The 20,441-nt window shown below is 50.2% G+C and overlaps 1 protein-coding gene across 1 annotated transcript in view; it reads right to left on the bottom strand.

Moving 5' to 3' along the window:
- ATP1A3 (ATPase Na+/K+ transporting subunit alpha 3) overlaps nt 1-16,751 on the bottom strand; it is a 33,787-nt gene extending 17,036 nt beyond the window's left edge. Inside the window, exons 1-11 of the mRNA XM_082232641.1 lie at nt 16,506-16,751; nt 9,466-9,594; nt 9,178-9,237; nt 8,147-8,350; nt 7,908-8,021; nt 7,152-7,286; nt 6,106-6,223; nt 5,126-5,394; nt 4,718-4,916; nt 3,732-3,841; nt 3,011-3,145 (exon numbers count right to left, since the gene is read on the bottom strand). Of these exons, the coding sequence (XP_082088767.1) occupies nt 3,011-3,145; nt 3,732-3,841; nt 4,718-4,916; nt 5,126-5,394; nt 6,106-6,223; nt 7,152-7,286; nt 7,908-8,021; nt 8,147-8,350; nt 9,178-9,237; nt 9,466-9,594; nt 16,506-16,511 (1,479 nt within the window). The 5' untranslated portion in view covers nt 16,512-16,751. The remainder of the gene's footprint in view (nt 1-3,010; nt 3,146-3,731; nt 3,842-4,717; nt 4,917-5,125; nt 5,395-6,105; nt 6,224-7,151; nt 7,287-7,907; nt 8,022-8,146; nt 8,351-9,177; nt 9,238-9,465; nt 9,595-16,505) is intronic.
- Nucleotides 16,752-20,441: the final 3,690 nt, after the last annotated feature.

Here is a 20,441-nt window from a genome sequence, read left to right on the forward strand (position 1 = left end):
CTATGGAGAAACTGGATAAGAAGAGACAGAGGACGTACGATAGCCATCTTCAAATATCTAAAGGGTGGCCACGTGGGAAACAGAGCAAGCTTGTTTTCTCCTGCTCCGGAAGGTAGGACCCAAACAAATGGATTCAAGTTACAAGAAAGGAGATTCCGACTAAACATCAGGAAGAACTTTCTCATGGTAAGAGCTGTTTTACAGTGGAACTGACCCCCTCCGGAGATGGTATCCTCTCCTTCCTTGGAGGCTTTTAAGCAGAGGTTGGGTGGTCACCTGTCCTGGATGTTTTAGTTAAGATTCTTGCATTGAAGGGAGTTGGACCAGATGATTCTCAGTGACCCTTCCAACTCTACGATTCTATAATTATGTACTATATTTCTGTGAGTAAGGGAGTGATAGGGTTTTGTATTTAAAATAAAAATAAAAATTGGGAGAACATTGAATCCTACGTCCGCAGTCTAAAGTGGTTTAGCAATGAATCTTCCCTCCCAGGGAACTCTAGTAATTGTAGCTCTTTGAGGGGAATAGGAGTCTCCAAAGCAACTCTCAGCACCCTTCACAAACTATAGCTCCCGGGATTCTTCAGGGAAAGTAATGGCTGTCCAAAGTGTTATAACAGAGCTTTAAACATATGGTATGGCTGTGGCTCTTTTTAATAAATTGTTCAGGCCACCCGTACAACACTCCTGGGGCCCAATGCTGCCCACATGCCTCCAGCTGACCTTTCTTATTTCGGAATATTCTGGCTGTGTAACAATACATCAGCTGGTGGCTGGTTGTTTTTTTACCCTGTCTGTTCAGCTAGAATCCATTACAAATTTCTGCAGAACTAGGTTAGTGTGAAGCGAGACAGCTTCCATGTTTGATGATCCTTGGGATAGCTCTGCTGGTAGTGCTGGTTGTGGGTTCAAGCCCCACGTTGGGCAAAAAATTCCTGCATCGCAGAGGGTTGGGCTAGATGACCCTTGGAGTCCCTTCCGACTCTACAGTTCTGTGATTCCATGCAGCGGCGTAGCGTGGGTTGTCAGCACCCGGGGCAAGGCAAGTAATTTGCGCCCCCTAACCCGGGGCAAGGCAAGTAATTTGCGCCCCCTAACCCGGGGCAAGGCATGTAATTTGCGCCCCCTAACCCGGGGCAAGGCAAGTAATTTGCGCCCCCTAACCGGGGCAAGGCAAGTAATTTGCGCCCCCTAACCCCTAACCTGCCGCCGCTGCCAGCTTCTTCTTGCTGCTGCCTGGGCTGGTCTGGTGTGGTTCTCTCCCGCGCTCAGCGCTGCGCTGGGCGGCCGCTGCACTGTCCCTCCCCCAGATAGTCCCTCGCTCTCTCTCCGCACCGCACGCCTGGCACCCACCCCCTCCACAGTGGGCGGCGACCCAGCGGCTCGGATCGGATTCGCACAGCCAGCACTGCAGTGAGAGAGAGTGAGTGAGCCAGGTAGGGGCAGAGAGCTGAGAGTGCGAGCACGCCCCCCCTGATGTTGTGCCCGGTGCGGACGGCCACCCCTGCACCCCCCACGCTACGCCACTGATTCCATGATGTAAATTTTGGGGGATGAACATTCAACTGTCCATGTTTTTCCCTGCTCTTTGGTACCCAAGGCAATTGGTGATGAAAGTGCTTTGATTTCCCCCATTCATTTATATCTGGATACCATGACGGTCAATGGCCAAACTCAACTGATCTGGGTAAGCGAGGCTTACATGAAGCCCTGCTGGCGCGGCAGCCGACATGATGTAGGGCCTCAGATTATGGTGATGGGCTGTTAGATGCATCACAGGGCGTAGCTGCTGGTTCCACTTTTGGCTTGGGCAGAGGCAGGCCTCAATTTACCTTCCTGGCTTCAGAGGGACTTGTTCACTGAGGCCAATCATTCCGGACTGCTGGCCACAGGGAATCCTGACTAATCCTCTCCAGCTGTCGTTTAAAGAGGCAGGATTAAGGCTGATGGGCCTGAGAATCCTGGAATGGGGAACTGTATTGGGATCACTGACTCAGTCCTCTCCATGGGAACTGTGGAACACAATTTAGTGGCTAGAACCAGACCCAGAATGGGATCCTCACTCCCCGTTGCAGAGGAGTGTCAGGTTTCTAGAAAGAGTCATCACAGCCTTTTAGGATCTTGGAGGGGTGAGGTGGAGTGGGGCAGGTCTGCTGAGCTGGAAGATCCATATGTCAACCACAGCTATCTGATCACTCGTGGGGGGCAGGAGAAGAGACTTCCTCCCTTCGGCTGAGGAGGAGCCAGAGTTATAATCTCTGGCAAAGTCCCGTGTGTTTACGCAGCTCCCTTTTCACAAGCTAAGATCTGATCATTGTTCTCACTGATAGATCCTGCGTTCGCCGGCTTCAATGTCACATGGCCATGGCCTTGCCACAAACGAGGTTATAGAATGTTATTGTATTTGACTTAATAGTTTTTGGATTGTCATGAAAAGTGAAGGTCTGTTTTGCAATGTCACGAGATAATTTTGAATATGAGCAAAGACAAAAGAAAATGATCCTGAGCCTGAGGGAAAGTATTATACCAGCCATTTTGGAGTGAGGTGAAAAGCTACGAAGGAAAATTCTAGAAGACAGGACCGTGGGAAGATGAAGTTCTAGGGCAGGCATAGGCAAACTTGGTCCGCCAAATGTTTTTTGAGACTACAATTCCCATCATCCCTGACCACTGGTCCTGTTAGCTAGGGATGATGGGAGTTGTAGTCCCAAAACATCTGGAGGGCAGAATTTGCCTATGCCTGCTCTAGGGTGTGGATGACTTGCATTTATAGATGAATAGGAAGAGAATATTGGGGAGAAGGTTCTAGCAAATGCCATCAAATCTTGAAGAGCAGCTGTGGAGTTTTATTAATGTTGCGGCTCCCCACTCAAGGAATACTACTGGCTTTTTCAAGCCCTGGTACAGGGAGATATTCTGTTAATGTGGAATGTCACCTTGCCCTGGACCTCTTGGCATAGCTGACACCATTTTGAGGGTTGACAGGGCCACCCTGAGACATACTATACCTGGTATTTGTTGGTGGAGTTGAACGGGATCTCAGCCACTTTCTTGTTTTTCTCCCTCATCAGCTTGACGGATCCAGACGAGAGCTCAATGCACTTTAGCAGGGCGGACTCAGAAGCATCTCCTGCCACGTCACGCTGTGAAGAAATGGAGGCTCTTTTAAACCAGGGAGGCGGCCATTTCCATCTCTCACAATGCCCCCTCATCTACCGCATTCCTTTGCTTGGCAGAAGTCACAGCAATCTTTTGTAACCTCTTTCCCTCACAGCCACCCTCCATATCTCACACACTTCAGACTGTCAACCACGAACGATGCTATTTTCCAGAACAAACAAATAGATTTCTGTTCTGAAAAGCTTTCCTAATTGAATGATCTCTGCCATGGGTGTCTGCTTTGTACTGTTTTTAAATTTATCTATCTGATGTTATTTTCTGTGTTGTTATCGAATCTCGAACATCACCTTAAGATGTGTGTGGAAGCTGATACATAATAGTAGAATTATTATTATTATTATTATTATTATTATTATTATTATTATTACTCAGAAAGGAGATGAGAGAAATGAGGACACCCACCTTTAAACCTAACTACGCCAAGGGCATCTTGGTCTGAAATAATATTCAGCATAGGTCCAAGTGCCACCCCAATACCTGACTTTTCACCTCCCGGCTTAGACCCAACTATGGTGTCCTTCACATTCTCTCACAGTGTCTTGCTCTCACCTTGAGGATGGGCACATTTTCCTGACCTCCCTTGAAGACAGCTCGGTTGCAAAGCCCTGCAATGTGGGACAAAGCCACCCAGGTAGCAGAACTCTTGTCGAAGGCCGTGCCTACAAAGAAGGGAAAGTCAGCTGAAAGGACTGAACAGCGACGTTCTAAGCTGAGGGAGGAAATGGAACTGGGCTGTAGAACCAAGGCCGCATCCACTCCATTAAAAGACTGCGATGCTACTTCAACTGTCATGATTTACCCCAAAGAATTCTGGGAAGTGCGGTTTGCTAAGGGACGCAGGTGGCGCTGTGGGTTAAACCACAGAGCCTAGGACTTGCCAATCAGAAGGTCGGCGGTTCGAATCCCCGCGATGGGGTGAGCTCCTGTTGCTCGGTCCCTGCTCCTGCCCACCTAGCAGTTTGAAAGCACGTCAAAGTGAAAGTAGATAAATAGGTACCATTCCAGCAGGAAGGTAAACGGCGTTTCTGTGTGCTGCTCTGGTTCGCCAGAAGCGGCTTAGTCATGCTGGCCACATGACCCGGAAGCTGTATGCCGGCTCCCTCGGCCAATAAAGCGAGATGAGCACCGCAACCCCAGAGTCGGCCACAACTGGACCTAATGGTCAGGGGTCCCTTTACCTTTAAGGGTGCTGAGAGTTGTTAGGACACTCCATATTCCCCTCACAGAGCTACAGAATTAACAGTCAATCCCTCTTCACAGGAAAATCTGGGAATTGTAGCTCTGTGAGGCTCTCCTAACAACTCTTAGCACCCACAACAAAACACAGTTCCCATAACTCTTTGTGAAAGCAGCGTTCATAGCGCTTTAAATTTATGGTGCAGATGTGGCCTGAGAGGAAATTGGGCGAGGAGAAAAATCTAGAGAGACAGGCGCTCCCCCATTTCACAATGCCTCACACAAGAAGATGCATCGTGCCAACTTCTCATCGCACACCCCACCCCAAGACCAACAAGGGGTACCCTTCTTGCCCTCACCAGACTGGTCCTCAGTAGTATCAGCCTCGTGGATCTGGTTGTCGAACCACATGTGGGCAACGGTCATACGGTTCTGAGTCAGGGTCCCTGTTTTGTCTGAGCAGATGGTGGAGGTGGAGCCCAGGGTCTCGACGGCCTCCAAGTTCTTCACCAAACAATTCTTGCGGGCCATGCGTTTGGCTGTCAAGGTCAGACATACCTTGAGGGGAGAAACACGAGTCAGAGGTGGTTAAGCCACTTTGATTTAAACATACTAGGGCAAGCTGAAGGTAGGGATTTGCCACTTTGTGTGGACTTAAAATGCCACCCCTTGCCAGATCTCTCTCCCCACAAGATCTCCAGCTGCAGGCCTAGATTGCCTTCTCCGTACCGCTTCCTTGAGAACATTTACAGCCCCAAGTTACTTACGGTGACCGTAGCCAGGAGCCCCTCGGGGACGTTGGCCACAATGATGCCAATGAGGAAGATGACAGCTTCCAGCCAGCTGTAGCCCAGAATCAGAGAGAGGACGAAGAAGGAAACCCCCAAAAAGACAGCCACGCCGGTGATCAGCTGGATGAAGTGCTCGATCTCCCTTGCAATGGGGGTCTTGCCAACTTCCAAGCCCGAGGCGAGTGTGGCAATTCGGCCCATCACGGTGCGGTCCCCTGTGGCGATGACGACCCCGCGTGCCGTGCCTGGTGAGATGAGAGACAACTCGATGGGCACCATGGATTCCTACCAGGTTTCTGACAGTTTAATGGTTGCTACCACCACCACTACCCAAAAAAAGAATCTTGAGAACTGTCGTTAGGCAGAAGAGAGAGAGAGAGTTAATTGGTTAGAACAAAAAAATTACACCCTGCTTGATTGTTAAAAAAGCAAACAGCCGTACCTCAAAGCAGTTCCCAGAAAGTTGAAACAAGAAAAAATTGCAGCTCTACTTTAAACTGTACCAAAGTTAAAATTCTAAAACAAATTAAAATGACCTTTACCTACTAAGCATCTGGGTAGGCTTGTCTAAACAAGACCGCTTTTAACAGGCGCCCAAAAGAGTTCTGTGAAGACCCCTGCTTGAACTCAATGGGCATGGAGTTCCCAAGGTTAGGTCCCAAGTTGTTAAGGGCTCCGTATACTAACACCTTGAACTTGGCCCAGTAGCAGATGGGCAACCAGTTAAGGTCTCATTCCCGCCAGCAACCGTACTGTTAAAAATCCCTATTTCCCCTTGCAGAACTACATTTCCCAAGGTTCCTTGGAGAAAAGGAAGGGGCATTAAGCTAACTGAAGGCTATCGATGTGAACAGGCCCTCCATCATAGCAATGCGACCCTGTGCGGGTTTCTCCCAGGCGCTTCTCCAACTGCTTCCTATACACACTCACATCTGCAGATAAAACTCTGGCTGTACCTTCTACACAATTGGTAGAGAAGAAAGTGATGTTCCTTGTCTCCAGAGGGTTGTCATGGGTGCAATCAGGAGATCGCGTCTGTGGCTCTGATTCACCAGTCAATGAGGAGTTGTCCACCTGGAGAGAAAACACTGCACATTTAGTTCTTTTTCCCCCTAAGGGAGTTCTAAAAATTCAGTTCTAACTTCGATGTGGAAATTCACATGTTAGATTTCCAAATTCTCAAAGGTGGTATGTAATAAATTCAAGGCTCTCAAAGTCTGACTTTCAAGATTAAGTTTAAGTTTTGGCTCTGAAGCACAGCTGCTTCATATATTATGAAATTCCGGCAAAAGTAAAGCCCAATGCATTGTGAAGTTCTCATGTTAAAAAAAACCAAAACCCCAAACAAACAAAAAACCTTCCCTTCATGGTTTTAGGGTAGCAATGTGGATTAAGCAATTTAAAAATATTGGCTCAAAATATGTGCCACTGACTAAAGCAGGTTGCAGATTTTTTATAAATAAATAATTTTTACAGCAAATACATATGCAAACTAAGATGAGCCACAGTTGTTTTAGATTAGGCACCCCCAAACTCAGCCCTCCAGTTGTTTTGGGACTACAGTTCCCATCATCCCTGACCACTGGTCGTCTTAGCTACGGATGATGGGAGTTGTAATCCCAAAACATCTGGTGGTCCGAGTTTGGGGATGCCTGCTTCAGATATTCCCCTTAGGGAGAGAGACAGAGGGAGAAAAGGGGAGGCTTTTTTAAGAGGATGCCTCATGCATTATCTAAAATAAAGCAATTTTCTTCAGAACCATTTGGGTTTTCTTTTTCTTTCTCTTCATGTGTATCTAGGCTCATTGAATTAATTCATTGACTAGGCTGTTAAATGGACCAGCACAGCTCTCACTGGAAGTGCAAGAACGGGGCAACGTTTGGTTCAGAATGGGAGAAAACCAATGGCAAAAGACACCGTGATGATGGTCCCGGATGCCTGTTGAGAAGCAGAGGGCTGGAGACACTGGTGTGGACGGTATGGGGAGGAGAGCAGATCTCACCTTACAGCCATGAGCCGAGATGATCCTGAGATCCGCTGGGACCCTGTCTCCCCCTTTCACCTCAACCAGATCGCCAACCACCACGTCTTCAGCATTGAGCTGCATCTTCTCGCCTTCGCGGATGACCAGGGCTTGCTGCAGGGTGAGAGAGGCAGGCTCAGGTAGGTAGGCAGACATTCTGTGTTCTCGGCTACTGGCACACAGATCCCCTAAAACACATCACCTTAGAGCATCGTCTCCAAGAGAGATGGAAGTAATAGGGTTATCACTCATCTTGTTAAGACTCATCACACACGTAGCAACCTGCAAAGAACCCTGCCTATAACAAACAGTACCAGTCTGCAGTGGATCATTAATGTGTCATTTCATTCACACTGGGGCAGGGTTGTTTTTGTACTTCTCTTCCCATTTCACAGGTGGGAGACCCGATGTCCAAAATGCAGGTGTTATCTTGTAGTTCATTGTGAGATATTGCTATCACTACTTGACATAGACAAAGTGGAATCTGGTGGGCCATGGCTAAGCCTGATGGGACAGGGGTGGTGGAGCCAGGATGGAACCCTAGAGTGTAAAGGCTGGAGCCATCATTGCAGCTGGAAGTTCATGCATCAATCCTGGCAAAATCTCATGGGCCATGGGCAAAGTTTGGAGTTCAGTTCGGGAGAGGGTTTCACACCCTGCTATTGGTTACCTGCTGGTAGGACTCATAGGATGGGCCCATGCAATTCACTCAACTCTTTGTTCCTCCTCTCATACCTGGGGCACCATGTTCTTGAACGACTCCATGATCTTAGAACTTTTGGCTTCTTGGTAGTAGGAGAAGCAGCCGGTGATGATGACGACAGCAGCCAAGACGATACCCAGGTACAGCTGTACAATGGGCAGAAGCAGGACATTGGCATGTCAGAAGCTACATGGGGTCCCGTCCCCTCTGCCTTGCCTCCCTGCTCTGTCCTCCATGCCCCCACCCCAGATGCCATTCCCCCAGAACTTACATTGTCTCCCGCTGGGTCGTCCTCAGTTCCTGCCTGGATGCCATAGGCCAAGAAGCAGAGGATGGCACCGATCCACAAGAGGATGGAGAAACCCCCAAAGAGCTGACGGCAAAACTTTACCCATTCGGGAGTGGTGGGGGGCGGGGTGAGTGCATTGGGGCCATCTCGGGCCAAGAACTCTTGGGCTTTGCTGTGGGTCAGACCCTGAGAGGGGGAGACAGGCAAAATAAAGACACCCATGCCCTACTGAGCCATCCCCACAAAAGTGCTGCTGGGTCTCTGATCTGCCACCTGCTGCACACCCACCCATCAATTTAAAGCACACGACTTCCCTCCAGAGAATCCTGGCAACTGTAGTTTGTTAAGGGTACTGGGAATTATAGCTCTGTGGGGTGTAAGCTACAGTTCCCAGGATTCTTTGGGAGAAGCCATGTGCCTAAAGGCATCCTTTTTCTTGTCTTCATTCTGCATAAGGCAGGCATAGGCAAACTCTGCCCTCCAGATGTTTTTGGAACTACAACTCCCATCATCCCTAGCTAACAGGACCAGTGGTCAGGGATGATGGGAACTGTAGTCTCAAAACACCTGGAGGGCTGAGTTTGCCTATACCTGGCATAGGGCTTCCCATACTTTTCTGTCAGGTTCTGTTTTAGATGCTGCAGCAGCTCTGAAATTATTAGCTTTTGAATAATCGGCTATTTTATTGGCTGTTGATTGGCTATTGTCTGCTGGCGATTGATTGATTGATTGATTGAATGAATGAATGATAAAGCACCTAATACTGCTCTGTTCATCCCGCCCCCTCAATTCTATCTAGAAAATAAAGATCAGCTCCCACAATCCAGCAGGGTCGTTCTGTTCCACATAGGTAGCTACCGCCCAGCTCCCTTGCTGGCCACCTCTGCCAGCCAGCTGTTTCCCCCACATCAATACCCCACTAGCCAGGAAGGCCAGGCAGCACTTGCCAACCCAACCCTTAAGGAAGAAAAGTTGAGCATCACGCCTTGGAAGAAATCCATGGCTTCCTTCACCTGCACACAGTCTGTGTTGTATTTCCGGCACACTTCTTCAATGGACATTTTATGCTCGGTCTGAAAAATGCCAGAGAGAGAGAAAGAGGGAGAGAGGGAGAGAATTAGGTGGTGTCTCCACTTACTGCCCCAGATCTCCTGCCCCACAAATGTCCTCCCTACTGCTGCGATGTTAGATGCCCCAGTCTCCACTGCAGCACCATCTACTGGTCAAGAGCAGGCCGCACATGTTCCTACATCTGCGCTGCCTCCCCAGCCTCCCCACGCTGTGCCAGGCCATCGTCTTACCATCGCCACCTCCTTCTTAAGATCATCCAGATCTCGGATCTTCTGCTGCGCTTTGCTCTTCTTCGGCGAAGAGTTCTCATCGTGCTTGTCTTGCGTGGTTGCCACGCGGTAGCTATCTGAGCGGCCGTACTATTTGAGGGAAGAGAGGAAACAGAGACAAGGGGGTGAAATGCCATGCGCTAGGATGCCAGCCCCTATAGCAACACCGTTATCGGTGCAATCGTTTCACGTAGACCGCAGTGTAGAAGCATCCCACCCCCAGCGATTTGTGTATGGAAGCAGCTCCCATTAGCACCCAAAGGTTCAAGAGTCCTTATCGTCAAAAGAAACGTCTCATGTGCTCCATCACAACCACTGAGACCAGCCAATAAATCTCTCCTGGCTATATGTCAGGATGGGGGACCTGTGACTTTCCAGTTGTTGGTTTGGCTACAATTCCCATCTTCCCTGACCACTGACCATGCCATAGGCTCCCTGCTATATATGAAGAGTCCCTAGAACAACAAGGTATTCTGCAAGACCTAATTCACACACACAGCATAATTGGTTTATGGAACACAGTAATCTCCACTAGCTTGAACAGAAGGATTAGAGAAATTCACAGAGAGCTATCGGGGCCTATTAGCACTGGCAGATAAATGGAACTTCGGTGTTCAGGAGCAGTTTATCTCTGATTCTCAAATACCAGAGCTAAACAAAAAGCTATCACCTTCGTGAGCTTTAAGGAACATTTGTTGGATCAAAACACTGGATTAGCCGGCTCCCACGGTCTGCTCCAGCAACGCAGTTCTTCACAGGCTTAAGCAGACATTGGCCTAAAGCAATTAATACTATATTTTTATCTTTGTCTTTTGTTTAATCCACTTACTGGTTTTTATTGGGTTGTGGTTTTAGTGTTGTTGTCTCTCTAGAAATTCAACTAACTAAATGAAGCCGTTCCTTCTTCCTCTTTTAATTTGTGGCTTTCTCTCCCTGTCCGCCCCCCCCCCCCCACTGGGGAATGACGAGACATTTTGACTGCCATAGTTCTGCCACCAGGAGAAGATGGAAGAAGCCCTGCAGGACTCCTGTAAGGGAAGTAGGAGACCCGGAAGATGTGGCATCTTGCTAAGGCAAAGCTCAGTGACAGACCATGTGTTTGGCATGCAGAAGGTCCCATGGTTAGTTCCTGGCACCTCCAGTTAAAGGTTATCTCAGGACAAAGAGCTGGGGAAGCCCTCTGCCTGAGACAATACTAGGCTGGATGAACTGACCCAGAATTATACTGCTTTGTCTGCTGATAAACTGCAACTGCATCTACAACAGCATTTGATGAGCGTTGAGCCCTTTGGCCTTCTAGGATCCACATACGCACTGCTGTGCATCATGCCGATCTGCGCAATCAGAGCTGCGCATGCATTCCCGCTCAGGGGTTAGTTTGTGCTTTCTGAGGGCAAACCGTTGAGCCCTGCACACATGGTCTCAAAGACGGCGTCAGAAATCGCACCCGTGTTAGGTGCCTTGGTAACTGCACACAATGTAACCCACTGCATGCCAGATTTCGAACCCAGCGTATCAGAGGAGCCTGTTTCCATGCATGCATTTCTGGGGGTGCACATGATCAGAGCATCACGTGCTTGTCGGATGCTGCTGTCATGCAAGGACTATGGCAATGAGCTCTGAGATGGAAAGATCTCAGCTACTGAACTCACTGGGTAGTCCTGGGCAAGACACGTGCTCTCAACCTCCCAGATCTTTGACTAGTCTACCTTACGGGGTACGGAGGAGCATAACTGAAATATTATATGCAGAGTGCTTTGAACACTTGAGAAAAATGCACTTTTCCAAAGGTTTAATTCATGGTAAGCCTTAACCACAGAACCTGTGCACCCTGTCATACGTGCACCACAGTGCTTTTTTATATAGAAAAAGAGGTGCAGGAACTCCCACTCTTTTTTTGATGGACAACCCAGATGTCAAGTTTTTTAGGGGGGATCTCCACCTGATCGCCGCACCACTGGCATTGCTGCAGCCAAATTACAACATTGCCTCTATCACACAGCTTTGGCTGCTGTGCTGATATACAGCTTCTGGTACGCTACAAAGAGGTGGCAGAACTCAATTCCGGTGAGTTCTGGCTTAATAAAAGCCCTGGTGCACCTCTGGAACAGGTGCAGTACTGGATGCTTCTGAGCATGCACAAAGCGCCTTTCCTTCTTCACTAGGGAATAGAAGCTAATGCACATGGATTTTTGGAGCATCAAGAAGTGCTTGAAGCCTAAGGTCTCTTCCTACAGAAATATCCTATCCTTTCAATATCTTCAGCAAACAGAATTGGTAGTTGCCAGGGAGTTCCCCACACGAGGTCATCACTAGGAGGTTGAGATTTGCGAGATCTCCCATTCTGCCCTTTGCTTCTTGTCTATGCCCTTGACCCATCTGAGATAGAACTTCATCTGGCCAAGGGAAGGAAAGCGACCTGCAGTTGTGTGCAGACTGTACTTCCCCCCACCCCAGACGCTCTTTTGACCAAGGTTCTTCTGCCCACCTGCATTCTTCAGTGAAGCAGGTTTTGTAGGATTCCCCATTTCAAAAAACCTGCAGAACCTGTTTGACTCTGCGCCATGGCAGGACAGGGTGGTGATGGAGTCTGCCCACCACAAGCAACAGTGGTGGTCCCATCATTCCACCTTACACGTCTCTGAAAACCACTATCCGAACACAGCTCCACACTGCCTTCCTTCTCCAGGCCCCATCCTAGAAGATGATTCACTAAGAACTGAACAGAGTGAGAGAAAAGAGGTGTGCTTTCTGAAAAAGGAAGGGGAATCTGTAGGCTTGTGACGCAGTTTCATCTCTAAAGTCTGGCCTGGCCATTATCCACATAAGAGGAGGACGGAGGGAACCTAAGTGCACCTAAGGCCCAAGGCAGATATTCCATGACCTTGACTGACTTTGAGATGCCCTTTGCCAGAAGTGCTGATGAGCAAAAAGCTTGGGCCTTGATTTGTGACTGAGAGTGGGATTGTCCTCCTGCCGGTCATCAGATGGCTGTTCAGGGTGAGGAAACCTCAACAGACGTCCTCATTCACCCATGTCCCTATCAGAACACCCATGGCAATTCAAAGCGTTGGCAGAAAGCTGAGATGTTTGGAAAGAGCGGTATACAACCTGAGAGCAGAATATATGAAGCATGCACACCCTTAGACATGCTAATCAGTATACATGCACATGTAGAATCCCACACACACACAAAATGGCGAGGCGGACATTCACATGTACTGAGGCCCCAAGCCACCAAAGGCCGAGGCAGGCATGTGATACACTTAGAAGCCCAGACAAGTCTCTCTCTTGCATGTGCAACCATGAACAAAATATGCACAGAATCACAGAGAAAGAATGCATTCTCATTGCTAGCCGAACCACCAACACCCCAATGCTTTTCCAATGTGCTTTCCTTCCCAGTATGCAGATATATGCAGTTGAATATACATGCCCATTTCCGGACTAGTTGTGTGCATGAGAGTGGCACACACTGATGTCTACCAGATTTCCTACAGTGGAGAATACTGCAGTCTCACACAAGGTGTGCCCCCCCCCCAAGAGACCTGGAAAGCAGTTGGTGGGGCATGTGGTTAGAATGCAATACTGTATTCCCCGAGCAAAGTGTCCCAACTCCTTGATAAGCTCAATGGTTGAGAAAGGAGAGTTTATAAGCTCCCACAGTTGTCCCTTAGGGGGTTTTTTTCGGGGGGGGGGGAATGTGGCATACTGCAGTACAGAGAAGAGGAAACCACCTTTCCTCCTATAACACTAGTTATAAAAAGAGGATGTCCCTGTGGACCAAACCTGCTGATGTATTTCTGAGAGATGGCTAAAGGCAATTGGTTACTCTGAGCTGGAGATAGGGGGCTTTTGTGGAGGGGCATGCCTCGCTTGGGGGGAGGGTCTCTGGGCACCCGGCACCCGGCAAGGTGCCCGCCGGCCTCCCCAGCTCCATCAGGCCTGACCACCACCCCCATATTCTGCGGCGCTGCGACGGAAGGAAGGGAGAAATCCCTGGCGTGGTGCCAGCGCTGCAGCAAGGCTCACCAGCCGCAGAGCCCTGTGCCAAATGAGGAGGAGGAGGAGGAAGAGGCAGATGAAGAAGGCTAGCAAATGCAAATCCCCGGCCAAAGGGACAAGACACCTTCCGCACCCTCTGGCTGCCTTTGCAGGGCTCCGGAATGAATTCCTGGGGAGGGAGCGACTGGGTCAGGGTGACCCAGGCAAGAGGAGGCAGAGGGGGGAGAGACTGGCCTGGGGAGGAAGGGGGAAGAAAGAGGGTGTCTCTCCCATATAAAAATCAGAGGGAACACATTTGTCTGGCTTGGGAATCCCTTTCTCCCTAGGCCCTGAAACTCCCACAGCCAAGAAATGAGGGGTGAGGAAGCAGATCTAGGGAGCCAGCTGCGTTTTCCTTTTCCTTTTCCAAGGCCCATAATATATTAAACAAGGCCTAGAATAAACCCCCTCTATCTCTGCCCAGCTTCTCTTTCTCCCAGTATTTCCTACCCACCACCCACCCCCACAAAAAACCCACCCTTCCTCTCTTTGCTGCAGAGAGACGCTGGCAACGAGAGCTTGCCTCTCCTTATCCGCAGACACCAAATATAGGAGCCTGTAAAGGGGACTGGAGGGAGCGAGGGCGGGGGGGGGGACCTCATGTGGGAGGGGGAAGCAATGGAAGCAGAAGGGGAGGCTGAGCAGCCATCAATCCCTCCCCCTCGCTTTCTCTTCAGGGGGAAAAGAAAGCTTAATAATGGTGCGTCCCCAGCTAAAGAACCCCGTTCCCACTCGATGGTCCTATGCATTTTCCCCTCCCCATCCTGTCTCTCTCCCCCCCGCCTCGGTTCCACCTCTCCCCTTCCTGCTCTTTGCAAGGTTACAGCTGCTGCAATGGTGCCCTCTCTCTCCCCGTCTCTTTGATGTGCCCCCTCCCTCTTGCCAGAAAGGAAGGCGGATTAGCTGCTCTCTGCCCATATGCTTTCCCTCCTCCCTCTCCCCCCCCCGCTCCCCGCAGCCACACACACATTCACAGACAAGTGTGCTTGTCTTTTGGAAATCCGCGCCATCATTCCTCTGACCCCAGTCTGTTTCTTTCTCCTCTTGCATTCCCTCCCCAGCCCCCAGCCCAGCCAAAGATAGGGACGTTTAATGCTAGATTCCCCACTCTCCTCCCGCTGGGAACCATCAGGAATTTATTTACGCGCAGAGGGGGAACCCTATCCCAATGTCTCCCGTTTATGTCTCCCATTCCTGGTGATGATCGAGGCGCAAGGGGTCTAGAAAGCACCCCAGCTCCGTTCCTCCGGCCTCCTCCGTTTCCAAACAACATCCCTTTGCTGGATGTTGCAAAGGCTAGGAAAGGTGGCGTTGCGGGGGGCGGCGAATATGAACAGGAAAGGTGACCTTCCTAAATGAATTTCTCTGTCACTGGACGCTCCTAGGACTGTACAGTATTGCTAAAGGACACCAAATGGGCAAAGTATATTTCTAGGTGGGTGAGAAATTTAAACAATAATAATAATAATAACAACAACAGCATACGCTGATGATAGAAGTTCAGAAATAGGGGGACGGGTGAGTTTCTTGTTTGGGGCCCCCCCTCTGGCGCCACCTACACAAAAAGAGGGGGGCTGCTGCTGCTGCCTTCTGATGCCGCAGCCCCCACTAGCACCTGCCCCCCCCCCGTCCAGAGGAGAGAACAGCTCCTGAATATCAATGAGGGGGGAAATAACAGCGCCCTCCTCTCCCGAGCACCGCCTTTGGGTGCCTGGCCATCATTTCCTGTGCTTTCCCTTTCTTCGCTCCATCTTTTTCCATTCCTCTAAACCTGCCTCTCCTTTTCCCCTCTTCCTCTCCTTTGCTCATCATCTCTCATCCTCCATTCCTTCCTCTCTCTCTCTCTCTCTCTCTCTCTCTCTTTCTCCCCCCCCCCACCTCCAGCCCAATGACTCATCCTTTCTCCTTCATCTCTCCATCCGGCGCTGACATCTTGTCACCCATGGGGAGGGAGAGATCTGCCTGCCATTTCCCTGCCAGCCCCTTTCCCTCCCTCTGCAAGGTTTTATCATCCCCTTCCGCCGCCCCCCACCAAGAAATCCAAGCCAAAAAAGCGCCCCAAATTCCAGACACCCCTCTCCAAAAACATAAACCCAGGAAGGAGAGTCTCGATGATTCCTAAGGCTTGAACCTCACATCATCATCACCAAATCATGAATCTCGCTGCGCGGACACCACTTTCCAATGGATGATAAGCTTTTTGTTTATCACAGCACAGCTAAAAATATGCCCTGAACTGTCAGGACGAGATCCGCACATCCAAGCGGATGCGGTGAAGGGAAGAGGGAGGGACGCAGGGGAAAAATGGTCTCGCAGTCCTCGCTGTCTCCAAGGACAAGGACAGAGATGTGCTGCGTGTGTGCATGGAGCCGGCAGAGGGGAAAAGAAGGTGACCGGCAGGGTGGGGGCGGAGGGTGCTTCATACGGGTACCAGCTCCTCCGTTGCAGAGGGACACATGCGCTCCCCCCATGCGCAGACACATACAAATACATGCCGGGGCACACCGCACAAAATCATGATCCATAGCGATCCACGGGATTAAGGAGTCACACGGGCACCGTACACGAGTGCGCATAGACACATCTGCGCGGATTGCACAGACATTTCCCTGCTGTGTATGTAAATGGCAAGCGAGCAGAATTCTAGGTATGTGTCATCAGGAGGTGGGTGAGAGGGAGGTAAGCCAGCGGCAGATACAGGGATGGCGCGCGCGCGCGTGCGAGAGAGAGAGAGAGATGCGGATGTACAGCGTCGTGCGCACGCGGCCACACGCGTGCATGCAATGCGGGCACGGAGGCGTGTTTAGAAGCGCAAGTACGCAACACAAGGGCACAGCAAGGCTGCCCATCGGTATATACAGGTGCAATGATGCACAGAAACCCAAAGGTGTGCTGATCAGCGGGTACTGCTTCGCTACACAGAGAAAGACACAAAAAGAGAGGAATGCGCTACTTACCCCCATGTTGGCGGCTTGGGCGTCTCAGTCTGGATGACCCAGACTCCCCTGGGGGTGTCTAGCAGGCAGGCAGGCAGGAAGATGGATGGATGGATGGATGGAATGGGGAAAAGAGAACGAAAGAGAAAGGGAGAGAGAAAGAGTGAGACAGACAGAGGGGAGAGGAGGGAGCTGCCTGCGCCCCAGCCAGGGATGCTGTGCCCACGGCTGCCAGGCGCGGAAGGACAGAACTCGACGCACTCCTGCCGCTGCTGTCTGAGCCGGGGCAGCACAACAGCCAATCAGCAGCTCCGCTCCCCCTCATGCACCCACCCCGACCCACCAGGAAGCCCCGCCCCTTTTACTGCAGAATTCACCTTGCCCAAGGTGGGGAGAGAAGGGGCAGGGGATCCCCCAAGCCTGGCCTGCACAATCTGCCCCAAACCAAACCGGTTGATGGGGACCCTCAAAATCAAAGCGCGCGCACGCACACACACACACACACAAAAAAAAATTATTGGGAATATGCCAAACTCGGCTGGATCGCAGTCTCCGGAGAATCCGACAGCCTCTCGGTTCACCACAGGCCTCCTTATGCACACATTTCAAACCCCATCCAGTCGTCCCCCAAAGGCAAAGTGTCACCCCACCCCCCACGACACGCCAAAACCACAACGCATCTTCTGAACTGCACAGAATACGGAGACCCACAAATGTGTCAATGTGCCAGTCCCTCAGAGGCAGCCGGAATCCCAAACCCTTCTCAAAGCACTTGACAAACATGCACCGGAGGCCTTTCGTGTCTGAGGGCTACTGCCAACCTGAAATGAGGACCTCACCAGGACCGACGCCGCATTGCTCCACATCACCCCTCAGAAGCACAATTCGCCTCCCCGACCTGTACACACACCACACCGCATCAAAACAATGCACGATGTGCCCAAACATCCTAAGAACACACAGTCATGATCCCCAACACACTGTGTTCCCCTCCCTCCCAAACAAACCCTATGGGAACCAGTGCCGTTCAGATTTATTTTCTGGGGAATAAACTTGAGGAGAAGGGAGAGAGGGAGGTCATAGCTCAGTGTTTGAGCACATGCATTGCCTGCCTGAAGGTCTCAGGTTCAATCCCTGGCCTCTCCAGTTAAAAGGATCAGGGAGCACGTGGGAGGAAAGCTCCTTCTCTTCTCCAGGAATCCTGGAGAGCCACTGCAGGTCAGATTAGGCAGCACACTGGGCTGGAGAGGCTATTCCTCTGATTTAGTATAGGGCAGCTATATAAATAAAACCAGTAACCCCTTCAGATACGGAGGTCACATCCAGACCATCCATTTAAAGCACATTGCTCCTCCCACCAAAGAATCCTGGGAATTGTAGTTCCCCCCTGCAGAACAACAATTCCCAGCACCCTTAAGAAACCACAGTTCCCTGGATTCTTTGCAGGGAAGCCATGTGGAGTGTGAATGTAATCTGTGCTCAGGGAGCCAAACTCTGGCCAAACTCACAGATCGAGGAGTCTGCAAACTGACCCTCTGGGGGGAAATAGCTGCTGACTGGGAGATTTACAGCCTCTTAACCTCCAAAAGGGACGCGGGTGGCACTGTGGGTTAAACCACAGAGCCTAGGACTTGCTGATCAGAAGGTTGGTGGTTCGAATCCCCGTGATGGGGTGAGCTCCCGTTGCTCGGTCCCTGCTCCTGCCAACCTAGCAGTGCAAGTAGAAAAATAGGTACCGCTCTGGTGGGAAGGTAAATGGTGTTTCTGTGCACTGCTCTGGTTCTCCAGAAGCAGCTTAGTCATGCTGGCCACATGACCTGGAAACTGTATGCTGGCTCCCTCAGTCAGTAAAGCAAGATGAGCGCCGCAACCCCAGAGTCGTCCGCGACTGGACCTAACAGTCAGGGGTCCCTTTACCTTTAACCTCCAAAAACATACACAGTAATATAGAGATTGTTAACAAAGAGAGTTTTCCAGACATAACCATTGGAGAATGACTGGCACCTTGACCAACCCCAGGAATCCTTGGGGATAAAGCATGATATTTGAATTGGTATGAAACCACTGCTAATATGCAGTGATACCATCTGAACACATGTTTTGTTTTTCCTGAAAGATAAGTGGATCCTCTGGTTTGTGCATTTACACTCTCTCTCTCTCTCTCTCTCTCTCTCTCTCACACACACACACACACACACACACACACACACACACACTTCACCCCACTTTCCTAACTACAAATAAAATATGTGGCTTCACAGTCCTTACCACATTTCACCCCATCAGTCACAGAACCTGCAGTGCACTAAGGCTTCCCTTTAAGCTGATAATGTTTGTCTGTTTGTTTGAAAACATCGGTATAGAACGGTGGAATTCTCTGCTTGGCAGCTGTTCGTGTGAAAAGGATCTCAGGACTGCAGTGAACATGAGTCAGCATTGTTGTGTACCTACAAAGAAAATTAATGCAATTTTAGGCTGCATTCATAAAACCACACCTTGCAAATCGTTGCAACTAGTAGTTGCACTTTACTCTGCACCAGTTCGACCTCACATTGTTCCCACTCTTTAAGGAGGATGTCCCAGCCTTTGCACTTCAGATGCATTGGGCTGCAATTCCCATCTGTCCCTGTCAACATGGCCAGTGGTCAGTGATGATGGATGCTGAAGTCCAAAACTACTGTACCTCAGGAACTGGTCTGGCATTATAGTCTCATGGAGACAGGACCTGGAATATAGTATGACATGCTCTCAGGAACCTGAATGCCTCTGGCGTGACCAGACACCTGTGCAGTGCCACAACATGGCCATTACACAGATGTGAATACCCTACCACTTGCAAGAAGCTTGCAAAATATTTCCCTGCCCCTGCAATAAACAAGCAAGCAAGCAATCAAAGCTTCTATCTTGACCTTCCTTGGAAAAGCCAAGTTTGGTTCAAGTGGGGCTCTCGGTGAGTTCTTGGGGCTATGAAAACAAGACCTGAGGACTCTGGGGGAAGAGTTAAAAATCAAGCTTTACTGTGATGAAATCAAACTCTAGTGAGTCAGATTACAATTCTCCCCCCAAACCACCACCCCATCAGTGAGATCCAAGGTAAACATCTCCTGTAAAAAGAAAGGAAGTGAAACAATGGTATTATCTGACTGGTAACTGTTTACTGGTTCTTTTCAGAGCAAGGAGGGCCCACTCCCCAGGGATTAGTGCCAACTCCACCCTGATAGTCTCCCTGGATCTAAACTGGAGTCAGGGATTAAGAGCATCTAGGCCCCAGCATCATTTCTCAGCCTCCATCATCCCTCATTTGATCTCCATGGCAACTGGGCAAGGGGGGAAGTCCATGTGACCCAGAGTCACTGTGGCAACAGAAGGAAGGGGTTTCCACGGCAGCAAGACAAATAGGATCACTGCCCAATGGGAGGAGGGGCTTGCCACAGGTTCAGAAGGCCTGATATGGGGGAGGATAAACTTTAGGCATCCCTCATTTGTGAAAAGCTTGTGGAGGCCAGAGAGAGGGGTGGATTTCTTAATCCTCCCTCTGCCTTCTAACATAATCTTTCTCCCTATCCAGAGCATCAGTAGGATGAATTAGCTGGCATCCAGTTTTGGGGTAGGAATCAAGAAGTACCTGGGAAGAGACACTCAGCCATTGCCCGTCCCTTGGCTAGCCTGTAAACTGGGTGGTGCTGTGGGTTAAACCACAGAGCCTAGGACTTGCCAATCAGAAGGTCAGCGGTTCGAATCCTCTCGACAGGGTGAGCTCCTGTTGCTTGGTCCCAGCTCCTGCCAACCTAGCAGTTCGAAAGCACGTCAAAGTGCAAGCAGATAAATTGGTACCGCTCTGGCAGGAAGGTAAACGGCGTTTCCGTGCGCTGCTCTGGTTCGCCAGAAGCGGCTTAGTCATGCTGGCCACATGACCCTGAAGCTGTACACCGGCTCCCTCGGCCAATAAAGCGAGAT

The sequence above is a fragment of the Podarcis vaucheri genome, assembly GCF_965113315.1.
Source record: "Podarcis vaucheri genome assembly, chromosome: 7".
NCBI classification, from domain to species: Eukaryota; Metazoa; Chordata; class Lepidosauria; order Squamata; family Lacertidae; genus Podarcis; species Podarcis vaucheri.